We start from the raw sequence: 18,704 nt of genomic DNA, 5'->3' as shown, positions 1-18,704 counted from the left end.
TCTTCTCTCCACGGACTCACTCCATCACCACCTGCATGAGCTGGAGCCACTGCAGTTGCCACTTTCTGGCCTGATCAAGATGGGGGTAGCTGGAGGCCCTCTCCAGCAGGGCTGGGGGAAGCAAGGGGACTGTGGGATGGGAGTGGGGGGCACTGGCAGGGCTGGGGAGGGTGGGCTGTGGGTGGGGAGTGAGGGGTACTGGGAGGTGGGGGGCTGTGAGCCAGGAGCATGCAGCATTGGCAGTGCCAGGTGGATGTGGATCAGGAGTGAGGGGCACCAGCTTGTCCTAGGGGGGTGGGGAACTGTGAGCAGGAAGTGAGGGACACTGGCAGCTCCAGGCATTTGTGGGTCAGGAGTGGGGGTAGCAGCAGAGATGGGGGCTGAGGGTTGGGAGTGAGGGACACCTGCATGGCCCAGGGGGCGGTGGGGGGGTAAGGGACTGCGGGTTGGGAGTGAGGGGTACCAGCAGGGCCAGGGACCTGGGGGTCGGGAGTGAGGGGCTGCAACAGGGACGGGGGATTGCAGGTTGGGAGTGAGGGGCACTGGCAGGGCCAGGGGGCTATGGGTTGGGAGTGAGGTGTCCCCCTGGCCGGTGTCCTCTGTTTTGGAACTGGAAATATGGTAACCCTACTCAGGACTTAGAGAACTTTAACAGGAAAAATGTGTGTGTGTAAGAGAAACCACACTACATCTTTGTTTTCTTCTGTCCCTCTGCTTCTTCATTCATTTTGGGTTTTCCTCTTGCAAATTTTAAAAATTAGTGCCCAAACCTTTGGGAAGTGACAGGCTGAGATGCATGTTCCCAAGTCCTTTGAAAAAATACCCTTGGTTTCCAAATATCAGTTTAAGTTCAGAGGCTTCTGCTGCTCAGTGGAAGTGAGTGGCTTCCTTTGAACACAGGGGAGATTACCTTCAGGCACACAAGGATAACTGCTTAATCCTGCACTGGTGTGATGAAGTCTAAGCCATGTTAAGGCTGGCTGCATAGCTGCGGGCGTAAGATTTTAAGCTCTCAGCAAGTGCACTGTTAGTTAAGATACAAAATGAAATATTAAAGACAGAAGCATACCGTATGTTTTGAATGTGTATCTTCCTTAATATCTTTCTCAGCATTTGTACCTGATGGGAAATTGTCTTGAAACCTCAGTAACCCTGTGTAAATTATGTTGCACATTTTAAGATCCTCTGCTGGACATGGGTAAAATTCTATTTTCTGATATTGTGGCTTAGTGTCAGGCTGGTTCCTGATTCTTCTGCCTGTATAAGGATCACTTCCTTTCCTTCTTGAAATGATGTGGCATTAACAGTGTGTACATGAAAGATTTTTTTTTAGGAAGCTGTCTTTAATTAAGAAAACAGACTGGTGCCTCAGTGACTCTCCTTGGGAATAAAAGGAATTCCCTATACAGATGAGACACTCCCTTTCTTAAGTCAGAAAGCTGCTATTTATTTATTTTGGAAGGAGAACAAAGAAAATTAGCTACTGCTCTGCTTGTCACTTTTTAGCAAACGATACAGACAGGCTCAAAGTTCAGATCTGAATTTCGAATGTCCTAAATTTTGTATTTGAGAGGGAACAGCTCTGGATTTGGATTCTGAATCCAGCCAAAGCTCAGGAATGTTTGGATCTGCTTTTGATTTAGTCATATACTTTAGCCACTGAAGTGTTGTATTCCCAAAAGCATCCATCCTTCTCTGTGACACTGTTAGGATTTTGCTGTTTGCTTGAGTGACCCCTATAAATCTGCATTTTAACTAGGAAAAGAATATAAGTGAGGGTAAAGGGGATGCAGTGTTCAGCTCTGTGGATTAATCTGATAGGGAATTAATGATGCACTAACAGCTTGAAATTCACCAGCATGATGATATCACTTTTAAGATGCTCCTGGCAAGTATAGGAAAAAGTCACCCTATTAAACTGATGCCACCTGGTACAGACAGAAACTGGAAACTTTGATGTATAACAGCAGCAAAGCCAATATTTCTCAAATACTCTTTAGCCAAGAAATCTTCCTTTCTAGATTGAAAACTCAACCCCATATCTGCGGGGTGTTGAATATTCTTCCTGTCTCCCTAGATGCTTTATCACCTCATGCCTTGAATCATGAAAACAGTTACGTGTAAATGTACAGATTTTATTCTTGTTCAATGAAGGTCTCATCTCTTCCTTTGAGATGTACTGATATACCCAACAAATGTTTTGCAATAGTGGATTTGGCATCCTGGGCAGGGGAAGGCAAATCTGGTGAGGGAAATCTCAGGCTCTTTGTTTTCCAAGGGCCTTTCTTCAATGTCCTTGGGAAACTGTCTCTCAATTTCTTCTGTCATCTTCCCTGTAAGGAGTGCTGCCTATACCAAAATTATTCAGGGACCTAGTATATATGATGCAGGGAGTTGGTAGCTGGGGTGAAAAGTGAGAACCCAAAGCCAAATATCTGGAAAGGATCGTGAGCATTTTGTTTCCCTTTATGCAGTAGCATCAATTTTTCATTATTCATATTCATAGATGTAGGGTCGGAAGGGACCTAAGTAGATCATCAAGTCCGACCCCCTGCCCTGGGCAGGAGAGAATACTGGGCTCATATGACCCCAGCTAGGTAATTGTCAAGCCTCCTGTTAAAGACCCCCAAGTTAGGAGCCAGCACCACTTTGCTTGGAAGTTGGTTCCAGATCCTAGCTGCCCTGACTGTGAAATAGTGTTTTCTAATATCCAGCTTGAATCTACTCTCAAACAACTTATGGCTGTTATTCCTTGTTACTCCGGGAGGTGCTCGTGGGAGCAGGGTCTCTCCCATTCTCCACTGGTCCCCCCTGGTAAGTTTGTAGACAGCCACCGGGTCCCCTTTCAGCCTTCTCTCATATTTTTGTTCCTTCTAAAGAAGAGGGTGGGGGAAATTCTAGAGTGTAAAGGAGTGATTCTCTCCTGCTTTTGAGGTGACATTATTATTTTTATCAGGTAGGCCCTACCTACTCTTCTCAGACCAAGGCCCCATAGTGCTAAGCATCATATAAATGCATAGAAGAAAAGGTTCTTACTTTGGGAAGGTCTGTGACCCAATCTGCAGGAACCTCTTGGAGCCCATAGTGCAGCCCAAGCAAAATCCCAGCTTGATGCTTATTCTTGTTTTCATCAGCCGCTTCTGAAAATATTACTGAAGGAGATGATTCAGTTGAGGAGCCCATGGCAGCAGAGGGCCCTCTGGAGACCCTCAGAAAGCAGAACATACTTGGTATAAACTGAACAGACAGCTGCATGCAAGCAACAGTGACCTCTAAGACTGCAAGGAAGGCAGGTCCCAGGTTCTTTCCCTGCATTTGCTTTATTTGATGGATAATTATCATCCCAGAGCCATAAGGGAGCCATGAAACTCAAACGCTAGAGGATTTTCAGAAAGACTAAAGACCAGCTAAGTTATTCCATATTATTATTGCTATGATGCAGGTTCATGCCTTGTGCCAGTACACGTACAGAACATGGAGGCTAGGAATACCCAAGCCCACCCACCTGTTCAAAAACAGATTGTATTGGGTAATCCTTGCTATCTATCAGGGTGAAGGCTTTAACCTGACTCTTGAGACCTTTAAGGTACTTGGTTTTCAGAAGCTGTTGAAAACACTGGGCACGCCTACACGTTCATTAATGTGCCCTAGTTACTGCACATTAAGTTTAGTATTTGGTTAACCAAGTACTGATTCAGTGCACAGTAACTTGTGCTATTGTGCAGTAGCTTAAAATAACACTGCACAGTAGTTTATTTGCACGGTTTTTGCCTGGCACGCTACTGCACAGTGTTATTAGGCTGCTGCACAATAAGTGTCTCATATAGACACACTCTGAGAATCAGGCTCTGTGAAGGGCCAAGGTGAACATCCAAAAATGGAGGCATTAAAATCACTGATAATTTTTGAATACTGTAGTCCCTGTGGTCCAGAGATTATAGTGCCTGTTAGATTGGTGTAATCCTGGCCATATGTTAGGTACAGTATTTTATGGTACTTTGTTGGAAGATGAACACAGAGTGATTCAAGTTCATCGCCGTTTCTAGTTAAACAGACTGTAATATCTTTTTTAAAGCATTTTTTACACAAACTGTCAATCTGCTTTGCATCTTGGAAGCCTTCAGGTTTTGTGTTCATGTGTGCATGCATGTGTGGGTTATCTAATAAACTGCTTCTTAAGCTCCAATGACGCTGCTACTTATACAATAAATTCAATGATCTCCCCTTTACTGATCATTAATCTGCTTCATTTCCTTACAATTTTATTCCTTTTTGATAAACTGTTTGTCTAACTATTTGAAAGAAACCATGTCAAAAGCTGTACCTAAGGCAATCTCTGAACTAATGAAGAAAATCCATCACAGGGAGAGTGCATCTGTTTCTTTGTTTGGATGTAAATAAAATGTCAGACTAATTTACTTCTATTAATCTTACAGACGACAAACACAGTCATATTCCTGTATTGGTGTGGGGTTTTTTCTTTTTTTCTCAGTATAAATATTTAAACATGAACCAAGGACATAAATAAATTACCTTCTAAAATTATAATTAAAATTATTTTTATATCCAATGATTTTAACAGTACACATTGATTTATTTATTTGATACCTGTTGCAAATCATACAGTACTGTATATAGTCAAGCTTGCCCAGTCAAGGCATAAGAATGGGGGTTTTTTTGTGGGGGGGTGGGTTTGTTGGCCAGATTGCTGGCCTACGGTGATATTTCAAGTGACACAGGGCTGAATTGCAGGAGCAATACAAAAGGAATTTACAAAACACCTTTCGTAGATGAGCCTACAAACTTCAAATCTACTGGATATAAATAATCATGGACTAAATATAGACATTGGATGGTACATTATAACCTGCCTGCCATCCAGTAATCCTCTACATTTTACCAGCTATATGCTAAACATGTCCCCCCCTTTCCCCCCACCTACCTATCCCACACCTGTTGTCCCCCATTCCCTCTGATCCTCACTGCCACACGTTTGCATTTTCATAGACCTGGATTTTGCATATTGGCTTCTACTCCATCCAGGAGAACACAAAGCAACAGCAGACTTTCCCTATGCCTGAAGCAGGGTGTTTGTTTGTGAAAGCTTGCAAAGAACAATTTTTCCAACTATTTAGTTGGTCTAATAAAAGATACCACATTTACCCAAAGAACCTTGTCTGCCTAGGAGCAATACAAAGCATTTATTAAATGAAACTGTCCACCCTTTAGAGGTTCACAAGCCGTTAGTAATTTGAGGTTCTAAACAGAATTCACCATACGTAACTTTTCTACCTGGCATCTCTATAATTACTGGGTTGCTGCCATCCATGTGGCTTAACTTACCAAGTGTCATATCATAACCTTTATTTTAAACAGATCTCTCATAGATTTCATAGATTTCATAGACGTTAGGGCTGGAAGGGACCTCGGAAGATCATCGAGTCCAGCCTCCTGCCCCAGGGGCAGGAAGTCAGCTGGGGTCAAAGGATCCCAGCAAGATAAACGTCCAAATGTCTCTCCATAGGTTTCAGTGAAGAGATCTGCTCTTTCATGGAGGTGCATAGCTAAAAAGCCCTTTAATATGAAGTCAAGACAGTTTAATTAAAAGGGGAAGGCCTTGCCCATCAGAAGGAATCACAAGGGTGTTTTGCAAAAGCTGGGATTTATCTGTGCTTGCAAATGTTATTTCCTGCATGCCCATTGGTGAGCAGTGACTTTCTCTTGTACCCAAGGCAAGAACGAAAGTCAGAAGTGATTTTACTGAGAAAGATATAAGCTTACAATGAGCTGTATGTGGAACAGGAACGAAGCTTCAGGGAGGCAGGAGTCTGCCCATGTACAATACATTGCAAAATTGGTCCTAAAATATCCAAGAACCTTCTGGACTTAAAAGTCTTTTTCTGACACTCTGAAAGTGACAAATAGAGAGATAACTCATATTCCCTTGCATGTTTCACAGGTTAGATTATGGCTGAATGAAGAAAAAAAAAACAGACTCTAAAGGAAATTATAGTTAATTTATTGTTCTTTTTACCTTAGTTCATTTGCGGTAATGGAGCTTTGCTGATTAGCTAAGTGCTGTAGACTGCTTGATTTCCATCTAGAGAAAGTAAAGCTGACAGTAGAATTTACACCCCACCCCTCCCAAAATGATTTATCAGGTTTTTTATTGCTTTGCTGACATGTGGAATATTTTTAAATTACTGAAGCTATGACAGAGACTGCTCTTGTACCCAGTGAAGCTCATGGGAAAACTCTCATTGACTGGAGCAGCACAGGATTGGATTGGCTTCTTAGCTGACATCTAATAGATAACTTTGGAAAGCCTTCACTTTAACAACAATTCTGTCTCTTGTTTCTCTCCTCTCATTCTCTATTACTAGGAACATTTGCATGAAAATAGGATCTTTTTTTCCCTGAGGGTTCATCTGCTCCTGATGGCTGTTCCCCATCCTAAGCTGTCATATAATCATTTCCATGACAACCGCTTGTGGTTGAAGAAAAGCAGAATCACGTGTTATGAGAGGATTTTTTTACACTGTCTGGTGTGTGTCAGCTGCTCTTTAACTCTTAAGAGGACAAACAATGAGATGCTGTGATGCCCAGCAGGGTTAACACAGGAATGAAGATTTTCAGATATTCATGTCCATTACGCGTCAAGGACTTTGCATAATCCATATGATTTCAAAATGGAGTATCCTAAGTAGAAAAGTAGCTGGCAACACCTGATGAACCTGAGCTCTTTGACCTATAACTACCAACCTGACATTTCAAAGGTTGCAGGAAACACTATTTCCAACCTGAGATTCTGGTTGCTGTACCATAAGCCTCCATGTTTGTGGATGATGCATCAATCTGCAAGTGCAATAGCTCTGAGCTTTTACCCATCTGCAAGTGCAATAGCTTTGAGCTTTTACCCATTGCTGCAAATGAACATTTTTTTCAAATACAAGTGTCATAGGTCTAGTGAGCCAGGAGTGACTCTGTCAATTAAGCACATATGAACATCCTGTCTTGGTAAGGTAAAATTACCACCAACATCCCTTAGATACTGAACATTTAGTTTACTATGCCCTTAAGAAAGGTCTAACTAAATGTGCAGTACCTAAAGTTACTCTGCAGTAGCACCAGTGCATGGTTATTTAGTGACATTTACTGTGCATTAGCCTAATCGCATTAGCTTAATAATACTGCGCAGTAGGCTATTAGCATGGTTTGTGCTGTATTGCTCTACTGCACAGTATTAGGCCAATGCACAGTAAGCATCTCATGTACAGTATGGAGAGTGACACCTCCAGCTCAGAGCCTCAGTGACAGAGGTGGTATGAAGGCTCCTTGCACCCCCTCTCCTGCCCATCCAGCCCGGACACCTGCATAGACTTAAACACAACCTGGCCCTACATTTCAGCCTCTTTACTTGCCTGTCTAATCATACCCAAAGGGATTTCATGGGTCTGTCATTGGATGCTTGCCAAGCTGAAGTGGTGCTTGAATTATATAAGCAAGGAAGAGTCCCCCAAAGAGTCAGCTTGTATTTTGTCTCCTTGCACACAGAGAATCTATAAATGTCCAGTGAAATTTGGTTAAGAGAGGGATCCCTCATTGAATGCAATAGTGTTTGTCAAATCCCAGCCTAGTGTGAATTTTTATATCCACTTCATAAAACCCTAAAAATAGGTTTATAACAGGAAATTATTCTTAACCAAAGCAGATTGAATGTGCTGCTCAAATATATACGGTATCAGCTGACATTTTCAAAGCAGAGATTTAGCGACACATCCTCCGTTAATTGCAATGACTAGGGGTATATCTACACAGCTGCTGTGATGAACACAGATGTGCCACTGAGAAGCACACCCTACCCACTCACTTCTGCTCTGTGGAAGCCCATAAATTAAGCAGTGTAGCAAGTTAGCACAGCACTGAACACTTGCCTAGAGCTACTGTAAGGCTGCCTGTGTCAGGTGTGCCTCATGGTACATGTGCAGGGCCACACCAAACTGTGTTATCTAATCTCTGGGATTTAGTGTGCCATGGGTAGGAGCCACTGCAGTGCATGGTTCTCAGCAGTACCTGTGGGATTGTAATGGAGACAGCATAGACATGTTCTAAATCTTCTGGGCTGTTTTGACCTTCTTAAGCTATATATTTTGTATATCTAAATATAGACATGAAAAAGACACAGATGATCAGAGTCAGTTCATTCATTAGTGTTGTTTTCATTTATTACCACATACACAAAAGTGACTGTTTTCCAAGTGCAAAAGGGCTTACAGACGTTTGCACACTTGTGTGTTTAACCAGCCAACACACGCATTACACATAGGAAAATGCAAAACCAGTACATTATGCAATGTTAAGTTTGAACCAATACAACCACAGGAAATCAGGACAGTCAGGATTTTGTGCTCATAAGAGTTTACAATCTAAGGATCCTGTTTGCTAATCTGCTGAGGGTGGAAATTATTGCTGTCATGTAATGATGTAACTATTGTAATTGTTTTCAGCAGGGCTCCACATGGTCACAGAAAACCAGCTCTAAAGATCAGGGTCCAGGGTAACAGCAAACAGTGACAGTATCTAATGAGGGTGGGAAAGGAACAAGACGAAGGTGAGGAAATCCTACCCCCATTGAGGTCAACTTTAATGGGACTACGATTTCACTCAGTAAGGTGATGTGGTTAGTATGAGCCAAATCCTATTTCACCTTTATTTTTTAAGTGGCTCTTACATAGTTATGTAACTTGTATTTTGGGTACTGACTGAAAGTTTAAACTTATTTCTAGCTGCTGAAGAATAGGATCATCCAAGTATGTGTATAATGGTTGGAAGGAACACAAAGGAGGACAACCCTTCCCTCTCTGAGCCAAAAAGCCATGTGGTGAGAGCACTTGCCCAGGGAATAGAAAAGCCAACTTCTAGACTCCCCGAGCAACTATACATACAAGATGTCTGCTCCAACATAATTAGGGCACTTTATAGTTAGAGTGGCTCCGAGTTCTGCTTTAATTAAAGCACCTGTAGTGTCACATGTATTCAGCATCCCTGCACTTGCAGATGGTGGTGGCGGCACTTTAACTAAAGCTTGTTGAACAAGTATTAAAGTGCCCCTGCTGCCATTTTCAAGCATACAACATTGAATACACATGGTGCTGTGGGTGCTTTAATTAAAGCCGTACTCTGAACCACTCTAATTAAAGTGCCTCTCTCCCCCACCCAGGAGCATGTGTAAAGATGCTTTATGCTTCTCAGAGCAGGTTTTAACCTGCAACTCCTACTTAGCAAAATGCTACAACTACCAAGCCTTCGGCTAAGTATAGCCCAGGCCATTTTCCAGGCCTCTTCTTGAACATAACACACTTTGGTGGCCAATCGAAGAAGAGGAGCACAAGCTAGAGAGAAAGTGGCTCATCAAGAGGACCCCATCCTCACAGGGAGGGGTGCTTTGGGTTGAGATTTTTACTCTGCCCCAGTGGGGCAGAAATTTCTACAATTAATCCAATGAATATTAGGGCTACGGACCAGAGCTAGGGACAGACATTCAAAAAGCCTGAGCCTGAATTGATTCAATCTTTGTAGGTTAGTTTAACCTGGCTAGGCTAAACCGGTTTTTGAACTGCACAAACATCCCCTCTGGACTAAGGAAATTAAGGCACATGCCTGCAGTGGCTCAAGCTAGAAGCTGGGGGAGGGGGAGAGGGAGGGAGCACTAGAGCAGCAGTCCCTGCCCTTCCACAGTGCTGGGCTGAGAAGGGTGTGGCCGCCCAGGCAGGATGCTCTTATTAGGGAGGGTTCTCCCCCGCCACTTGATACCAAAGCATTTATCATCTCCCTTATCAGCATTTAGCACCTTATCATAAAACAAAGCCTCTCTCATTAGTTCAAGCTCTTCTTAAACAGCTTTTTCCAAGAAAGGAATGAAGGGACATTACCAGCTACCTGTTGATTAGCTACAAAAAGTCCTAAGCAGACATTATCCTGTCTGACTTTGTCCTGTCTGCCTTACACAAACACCTCTCAGCATTAGCTAGCATAATGCTTGCTGGCTATGGTCCATGGTGTGGGAGAGAAGAGGGAGCAGTGAGTGGTGGTGGGGGTTGGGGAATGGGGCAGGGGGAAGCTAGGCAGATGCTGCTGTGCCTGTAAGTGTCCGCTGGAGCTCCAGCGAGGGAGCAGAGGGGAGGGGACAGATCAGCTGTCCGGAGCAGAAAGCCCAGCCCAGCCCAGAGAGTATGCCGGATGCTGGGGGACTTTGGTTTATCTTAAACCAGGAAGGGTCTGGGACAGACATTGCATAAACTGGTTTGACCCAAATCAGTTAAGTCTGATATTACATTCAGCCAGGTTTATCTCAAACTGGTTTCAGCCATTTTGAAACTGGTTTATATGTACTGAATGTCTGTTCTGTTACAGGTTTAAACCAGTTTCTTGATCACTTAAACCAGTTTGTGTACAATGTTTGTCCCTAGCCCAGATCAAGCTTCCTCCTTTCCAGAGCAGTATCTGCCTTAGACAGCCAAACCCACTCAAGCTTACTCTTTTCTTCCAGGCCACACATATCTTTCTCTTTTACTGCTCATAGCTGTCCATGGGGCCAGCTTCAAGAAGACAGCACTCTAGCTAATCTTTAGCCCATGGCCTGGTTATCTCAGTATGCTGCTGGGAAGTGGGAGATGCAAGTTCACACCCCCTCTGGATAAAATGGGTCAAGAACCAGAATCTCCCACTGTCCAGACAAGTGCCCAACCAGTATGTTAAAAAGTGAAAAGGCTGTTCTTCGTTATGTCAAAGAGTCTCTAGCTGTGGTTCTTCCCTGGCATACATAGCTAATTCTATTCCTCCCAGAGCTTATGCAGCGAGGTAACCATAATGAAGCTTTCCAAGTATTGCTGTACAGTTTCAAACAAAATCTAAACTCAACTTAAGCATCAAAAATTGCAAGTACGCAGCTAGACAAGTGCCACTTAGGCTTGTAAAGGTGAAAGAGGATGTGGCCTATGTGACAAGCATGCACGTTTTAATGGTCACTGGATATTTACAGCAATTGCAGTTGTTTTGCTTTGATTAAAATTGGACTAATTTTGTTTTCATCTACTTAATCATCTCTTTAAAAAAAGAAAGAACAAGTAATTAATTGATCCTATCATCATTGTTTTTAAAATACCCCAGTTAGGCTTTGAAGCTCACACCTCAACTTGTTGACTGTAGTAGGAGTGTCCCTACCTTTCTATTCCAAGTATTTGACTAGTGATGATTTTTGATACATCTAGATTAATGGGGTAGCAACATATTTGTTTACACTGTGGTGGAACTTCGCAATATGTCAATCAAGACATTCAAATGTGATCAGTGATTTCTAGTGTCTCAGCTGTCTGGTGCTCAAAGGGGCCCGATTCTCAGAGATTTGCTTAGTGCTTTATGAAAATCTGCCCTTGTTAAAGCGTCTCAAGTTTGGCATCCAAATATACTTGTCTTGACTGAAAACCTTGACCTTAAGTTATATAGTAAATGCTAAATGTGCACATAGAATGTAGAAGGTAACTGAAAGGTCCTAAAACAGCAGAACCCCAATTTTAACTTTTATTAGTTTTGCCCTGGCAATTCTTTCTTGGCTCAGATATTTAAGCATTATTTGTGGAGGATTTTTCTGTGTGCATTTCAAAGAGAAACATTTACAGTTCTTATCATTTACGTTGCCCTCACACTAGGCTACAAGGCACAGTCACTGTCATTGTCTGAGCTGCCAGGTGGAGTGTACAGTGGTGATAAAAATAGGACAGGATGCCAGCAGGCTTTGCCAAACTCCTGTGCAGATAAAATGCTCAGAAGTTACGTTGCACGTGATTGTAGATTTTTTTTAAGTATGTTTCTGTAAACCAAGAAAAGGTTTTGCATTTCAAACAGCTGCTCTTGCTGCTGCTGTGTCCAAAACTCCATCTATCTAGAAGCTTCTTAGCAAGAAGCTTGGTTTGGGTTTTTTCCCCCCTCTAAATCCTCTCAGAGCTCAAAAAATAACATAAGTGACCGAGCTCAAGCTTTTTAAAAAATAAATTAACAATTCACTCTGGACAGACCCCAGCTAGGAAAATTTCAGCTCAAAGGGTGAATGTTTCAGGAAACTATGAGTGTGTGAAGACAAAGATTTGGACTAGAACATGTTTTGCAATTTTAGCTACGGCAATTGCTGCCAGGTGTTTTTGGTAAGTCACTGGGACAAATTCTCAGCTGGTATTAACTAGTTTATATTCAGTAGCCATTCACACATCATTTATTAGGCGGAGGGAGATGATACTTAGTGCACATAGTATGTCATCAATTGTATCATTCACTTTGGAGGTGCCACCCCTTTTCCCTCAACAGGTTGTTTTGACTATTTCTGATGGAGAGTTTCCCATTGACTTCCATGAACTTTGCTTAGTCCCCACATTTAACATTGTTCAGATTCTCCTTGCCCTTTTGACTAAACATTCAAGTCCAAAGGAGCCTAAGGGATATAGGGACCCAGAATCTCATGGAAATGTAACTCCTATGCAAATCCATGTGGAGTTGAAATATTTTGTGCACACATTTTACAAGCATTTCTGTAAAACTTCAGAAATGTGTTTTCCTGCTGTTCCCCACTCGCTGGGATCTATCCTGGTTCTCCAGATCTGCTGCTGATAAGAATTCAGTTCTGAAGAATCAAGCGTTCCAGAAAGACTTCTGATCACAAAAGCTGGAGGACTGAGGTATATCCATCATTGAATCCTTTCGTTTCCTAGCAGGCAAGTGTGTTGCCATTGCTGAGGAAGGTTTAAAGTAACAAGTCCTTAACAACTGTCAAATTGTGGTCTTGAATGTACTGTAGTAAAATCTGTCCTCGTCTGTCAATGGTTTCAAGCAGGTGTTTAAGTCCCTCAAAGCCACCCTGGCTTTCCCAGAACTCTTGATCCATATACAGTGACTTAAGAAGCATATTCTGTAAACATCCTGACTGGAGCATGGTCACAGCTGTCTGCGGAAAGCTGATAAAGAAAATTAAGACAAGGAAAGAAAAGTGTTTACAAAGGCAAAATCCTATGGCTCAGGTTTCAGAGGGCGCATCTACACATTCATTAATGCACAGTGGTTACTCTGCATTTATTTAGTATTTGTATAATCAAGTACTAAATCGGAGTTACTGCACAGTAGTGCCGGCAAACGCCTTTTTAGAGATGCTGCTGTGCAGTAGCCTAATAATACAGTGCAGTAGCATATTAGCATTGTCAGTGCTGTGATACACTACTGTGCAGTATTATTAGGCTACTTTGCAGTTAGTGGGTCGTGTAGATATGCCCAGAGCATAGCAGAATGGCATTTGATCCCTATCTACCTCTGTCTCTGGAAGTCTTCCATCTCATACTTTTCATGTGTCATAAAAAGCAGAAATTGTTTCAATACTAAGTATTTTGCAGTGCATGAATACAGGAAGCAATAATAATTTAGCAAGTATGTGTTGACAGGGAAACTGTTTGGAGCTGGATGTTAACCACTGTGATGCTGAGAAATGGTCAGAGCCTCAGTTTAGTGTCCATCTCTAGTTACGGTACAAGAGAACATTATATGGGATATCTCAGTGTGAGAAATTTGCCTGGATATCAGAGGCCTAATCCTAAAATGAACCAATAAGAACATGCTTGGCCCATAACCTGGAAATGAAGCAATGAAACAGCTCGGAGGGCATCCCGCACCACTTTCAAACATATTTGGAGCAGAGGCCTTGAGAGTGGTAGCAGGGTGGAAGCACCCTTAGGTGGCCTCACCACCTCACTTACTGGATTAGCACAAGTGAAGCAGGAGCAGAGGGTAGGCTTTGCTTTTTGACTTTTTCAAGAGCACATTTTGAACCCTACTTATATGAACCCTACATATAATATATGAGGTTCTCAAGACTGCACAATGAGAAATGAATCCAAAAGAGGCTCCAGATGAAAAGGGCTGGTAACATGTGAAAGCCTGAGATGCAACAATAGTCCAAAAGCCGAAGTATCTGTTTGTTGGATATCTTGTGCAGCTGCCAATTAGAAGAAAAATAATATCTACAGCTGCTGAGCTAGCCATCAGCCACCCCCAGAGTGAGATATAAATATTCACTGCAGTATGAAATACAGGTTGACTCTGATCTTGTTCTAGCCTTGGGCTGCTGACATGCCACTGATTTCACTGGAGCCACTCTTGAATTACAAAGGCACATGTAAGACTAGAATTGGATTCTGTATCTGCACTTCAAATATACCTGCAGGTAGGACCTTATTCAAAGCTTGCTGGGAGGCATTCTTTTTCTGAAATAGGAGCTGGCTCATTCCCTTATGAAAGCCTGAGTGAAAATGCGATACACAAAAGTAATATATAGAAACGTAGCGATCCTGTGTGTAAGGACTGTACTGCATGGTACAAATAGACTGGTCAGAAAAGGTTTAAATATCAGCAAGGTAGGAACAGATATAACACATTCAGCCTTTGTACCTGGAATGAGAAGAAAGCAGAGCACAGGCCTGGGGAAGCCACATCTCATTTTTTATATGCTTACCAGAAGCTCGGTTCTACTGAAGAATCCTGACTGTTCTGGCCAGGGTGAGCGAGGCGATGCTGACTGTCTCTTTAATATTCCTGAAAGGGAGGAAGCTTTCTAATGGTGTGAGGGCTATGTTGTATGACCCTATGAACCTCCTGTGTTTGAAGCCAGAATTGAGCCTGGTGCCCTTCTTACCTGTCTATGCCTTCCAACAGCCTGAAGTTGAGCTTGGCTTCAGGATGGAGGAGTCTGCCTGCATTGTCGATGAACACTAGCTGGGAAGGCTCGCTCCTCCGGATCTGGTTGGGGGGAAAAAGCCAAAAGGAGAAGTGCAATGTGTGTACACGCTTTCTCTTGAGATGGTGGGAGGGAAGGGTAGCTTTTATGGATGGAGACTTGTTATTTGAACATTTATAGAACTAAGATAACTTGAGGTCAGAAATGAAAGTCCAAGAGTTTCAGGGTCTACAGGGCTGGTCTGCTAGCTCATGGCAGAACTGTGACAAGTGGTGCTTGTCTCATTTGCCTTTCTTTATAAATTGCAGAAGGGGAGAGCAGGATTTGCAAAGCTAGTACTCCCCCTCTTACTCAGGTGGGTAGGCAGAGACAGAAAGTGAGAGGTGCCTTCATTCTTTGTGTGTCCCCTTCCTGTCTTTGCCAACCAACACCCTGAGCTGGCACAGAAGAAGAGGTGTAACCTGTACCAGGTAAAGGGCTGACATAAGCAACTATCATCCCTACAGCAAGGGAAAGATATAAGGGACCCAACTGTGACTCAGGCTGTTTTCTTGTCTGTTTTTCAGCTAGTGCAGCTCTGAACTGCCATGTATGTAGTGCTGATGGTAAAAGCACAGTACAGTGTTTTAGCTGCACTGAACAAAATATAGAGGGCCTCTATGGCCAGGTTGCTCAAGTGAAACCCCTCTATTCCCCGAGTTCCTTGTACTATAATGATCTGCTGTAGGTCTCCAAATTGAAAGTCAAATGTGGCTACCTAACAGCACTGAGCAACCTCAAATGTCACCTTTCATTTTGAGCTTCCCTATTTTATTGCATTTGTTATCATCCAGGGATATATTTTATTAACAGCATGCTGTTCAGTTGCGGAGTAGGAAGAAATGTAGAATTAATTTCATTTGTTTGATATCACATTTATTCTGGCAGAATGTAATGTGAGTAGCATTGAAGGAACACTGGCGCTGTATGGCTACTAGACTGTACTGATTTTTTTACTCTAGAGGTGTTGTGTAGGCACAGGATATAACTGTGTTCCTTATAGACTAACTCGTTCAGAGAGGCACAGGCTTTTTTACGGTACAGCCTACTTCATCATATGCTATTTCATCATTTCATAGCCTCTAACAAAGTAGGCTGTAGCTTACAAAAGCTTGCTGAATGAGTTAGTTTATAAGGTGCTGCACTACCCTACCTTCTGCCTAATTTCAGACTAACATAGCTAACTATCTGTGTTTTCTGTCAGCTGTAGCTTTAGATGTAGAAAGGTTTCCCTGTCTCCTGATGTCACACTAGGTTTCTTTGGATGTGACGTATCACAGAGAATCACATAAAGCACAGAAAAAAGTGACATAGTTCAAGCGAACTGAATATGCTCTACAGTCATGTCATAACACACATGCACAACTGCAGAGTGGTTTGTAAATGGCCCATTGCAGGAAAAATTAACCCTCGTTAAATCAGATATTACATTAAGGTGCTCAAAGAAGAGAGCCTTAGGGAACTTGTGTTCCCTCCAGGGTTAATTTTTCACCCAGTTGGCCAGCAGGGCTAGGCTAGACTGGTCTGGGCTGTCAGGGGGAAGGAGACAGAGTGTGTGTGTTTGTGGGGGGGGACGGGTGGACAATGGACCCCCCTCACCTCATTGGCCACCCCATCTACCCTGGCTGGGGTACTGAGGGAGCTGTATCTGGCCTGTGAGGTGAGGGGGGCTCTATTCCTCCACTCCCCACCACACCCCAAGCTCTGGCCATTCAGCAACTGGGAGCAGCCGGCACAGAGCTCCCAGCTGGTTTGAATGGCCAGACCTGAGAGGGACAGGGTAGAAAAATGGAGCCCCCTCACCTCATGGGCCCCCAACAACTACCCCCAATACTCCAGCCAGGGTAGCTGGTGGAGGGTCTGTGAGGTGAGGTGAGGGGACTCACAACTTCCCCTTAGCGCTGGCCATTTAACAGCCAGCAGCTCCATGCTGGCTGTTCCTGGCTACTGAATGGCCAGAACTCGGGGGGGGGGACAGCAGGGAATGGGGAGAGCAGAGGTTAGGCAGTAGGGCTGTGCAAAACTTCAGGTAGTGACTTGATTCGGAGGAGATTCGGCCCAATTCGGTAGCCGAATCTCCAAATCTGAACTGAATCAGGGACCAATTTAAAGGTCCAAATCATTTCAAAGCTCTCCTAACCTTTGGAAAAGATTCAGAGAGCTTTGATGATTCGGGCAGTCCTTGGTGGCTGCAGCAGGGAGCTACAGCTGGACTAGGAGCTGGTAAGTACTAAGGGTGGGGGATGGGGGGAGGGGACCATGGGGTGACCCCTGCCAGCCCCCGCAACCCCCGCTCCCCCAGTTCCCCCATGGCTGCCCTGTCCGCCCCAGCTTCTGGTGCTTTAAAGAAAAGCCCCGGTGCTCACCAAGTGCTACTGGATGGGGGGGGCGATCCCTGCTGTCCCCCACTGCCCCTCACTGTGTGGGGGGATCTGCCACAAGGCCCCTGACCCCCCCTCACTCCCCCAGGTCCCCCACAGGTGCCCTGCCCAGGCCAGCTTTGGCCCTTTAAGAAAAAAAAAAAAAACACAAAAGCCCCAGGACTCACTGCTTCTGCAGCAGCCTCCCGGCTTCGGGGGGCTCATGCAGAACCCTGCCCATGTGGTGTGGGGCAGCAGGGGGCAGCAAGCATCGCCCCCACATGAGCAGGAGCAGTGAGTGCAGGGCTTTTCATGGATGTTTTCTTAAAGGACCGGAGCTGGCCCAGGCCTGGCACCCGAGGGGGGGCTGGGTGAGTGAGGGGATTCAGGGGGTTGTGTGGAGCCCCCCCCTCGGGTGCATGGGGCAGTGGGAAGCATGGGGCAGTGGGGAGCAGCAGGGATCACCGCCCCCCCACCACATGGCGGTACCCGGTGAGCTAGGGATTTTTTTTTCCAAAGAGCCAGGAGCTTGGGGCAGGCAGGGCAGCCATTGCCAGGCTGTGGGGGATAGGCCTGGCTGATTCAGAGATTCAGCCAAATCGATTCAGGACAGTGATTTGAATCACTGCATTGAATCACTGTCCCCCAAATCAGATGAATCTGAAGCGAATACTAGCTGCTTCGCACAGGTCTATTAGGCAGCCTCCTTGGAGACTGCTGGAGCGCCTCTGCCTGCTGGCCGGAACCACTGCAAGCTGGCTCTAACTTATGCCTGTTGGGTTGGGGAGGGGGCTGTAACTCATGGGACTTTATGCAAAGCACCATTAGTTAGATTGTGTCCCTAATGTCTTCACCCATAGTGTTCCTTCAGTCTTTTGCAGGACTAGGTTCTGATACTGTAGAGGGGGATTGACACATAACACAGAGTAAATTGACTTGACCTCATAGTAAATGTGGAGCAGGTGCACAATGTAATTTTATATTGGTATAAGTCATTCTACTCCAGGTAAAGTTAATCATCAGAAAGTGAGGAGTAACTATATAGTGGTGTAAGTTACACTGGTGTAAGAAGGGCAAGAGGTAAGAAGAGCAAGCAGGACACAATTTCATCCTAGGGTAGCCATTTGATCAATGCAAAGATGCTTCCCTCTACCTAGTGGCCATGTACTGTTTTAGTGCATAGAACAGGTCATACAGATTTGCTGTAGAGTAAAACCTGAAATAGATTCCTCTGCAGTAGTTGTGCTGGGTAACTGCATTCTAAGAGTAGTGACAATACATGTCCTTACACTGGGCACATCTATACTTGAAATTAGCATGGTGTAATAAGCTCTAGCACCGTTCATGCAGCAGTTTGTTTCTCCCAGGCACAGCATTTGGATGTGTACCTGGGACCATAGCATATTGACCTGGGACCTCAGCTGGTCAGGAGCCCAAGGGGTCAGCCTGCCAATCCAGAGCTGCTCCCCACTGGCTCAGCATGCTGCAGAGGGGCTGGCTGAGGCATGAGGATGCTACTGTGTGGGGCTAACCAG

The 18,704-nt window shown here is 44.2% G+C and overlaps 1 protein-coding gene and 1 long non-coding RNA gene across 3 annotated transcripts in view; one reads left to right on the top strand and one right to left on the bottom strand.

Annotated features, from left to right (window-relative positions):
* Window positions 1-8,203: 8,203 nt before the first annotated feature.
* Window positions 8,204-18,704, bottom strand: part of GASK1A (golgi associated kinase 1A) — a 59,487-nt gene continuing 48,986 nt past the window's right edge. For both annotated transcript variants that reach the window (XM_090046426.1, XM_090046427.1), the window contains 2 exons: window positions 14,729-14,832; window positions 8,204-13,004 (listed from right to left, as the gene is read on the bottom strand). In XM_090046426.1, the coding sequence (XP_089902552.1) occupies window positions 12,794-13,004; window positions 14,729-14,832 (315 nt within the window). In that variant the 3' untranslated portion in view covers window positions 8,204-12,793. The remainder of the gene's footprint in view (window positions 13,005-14,728; window positions 14,833-18,704) is intronic.
* The window catches only part of LOC149864648 (uncharacterized), a 51,161-nt gene continuing 45,420 nt past the window's right edge, over window positions 12,964-18,704 (top strand). The window contains exon 1 of the long non-coding RNA XR_016442209.1: window positions 12,964-14,260. This is a non-coding gene — a long non-coding RNA (uncharacterized LOC149864648). The remainder of the gene's footprint in view (window positions 14,261-18,704) is intronic.

This window comes from Crocodylus siamensis, chromosome 5 (genome assembly GCF_052110815.1).
Source record: "Crocodylus siamensis isolate JL-2025a chromosome 5, ASM5211081v1, whole genome shotgun sequence".
In the NCBI taxonomy this organism is placed as follows: Eukaryota; Metazoa; Chordata; order Crocodylia; family Crocodylidae; genus Crocodylus; species Crocodylus siamensis.
The sequence above is the reverse complement of the archived record's forward strand: the minus strand, read 5'-3'. Positions and strand labels throughout refer to the sequence as shown.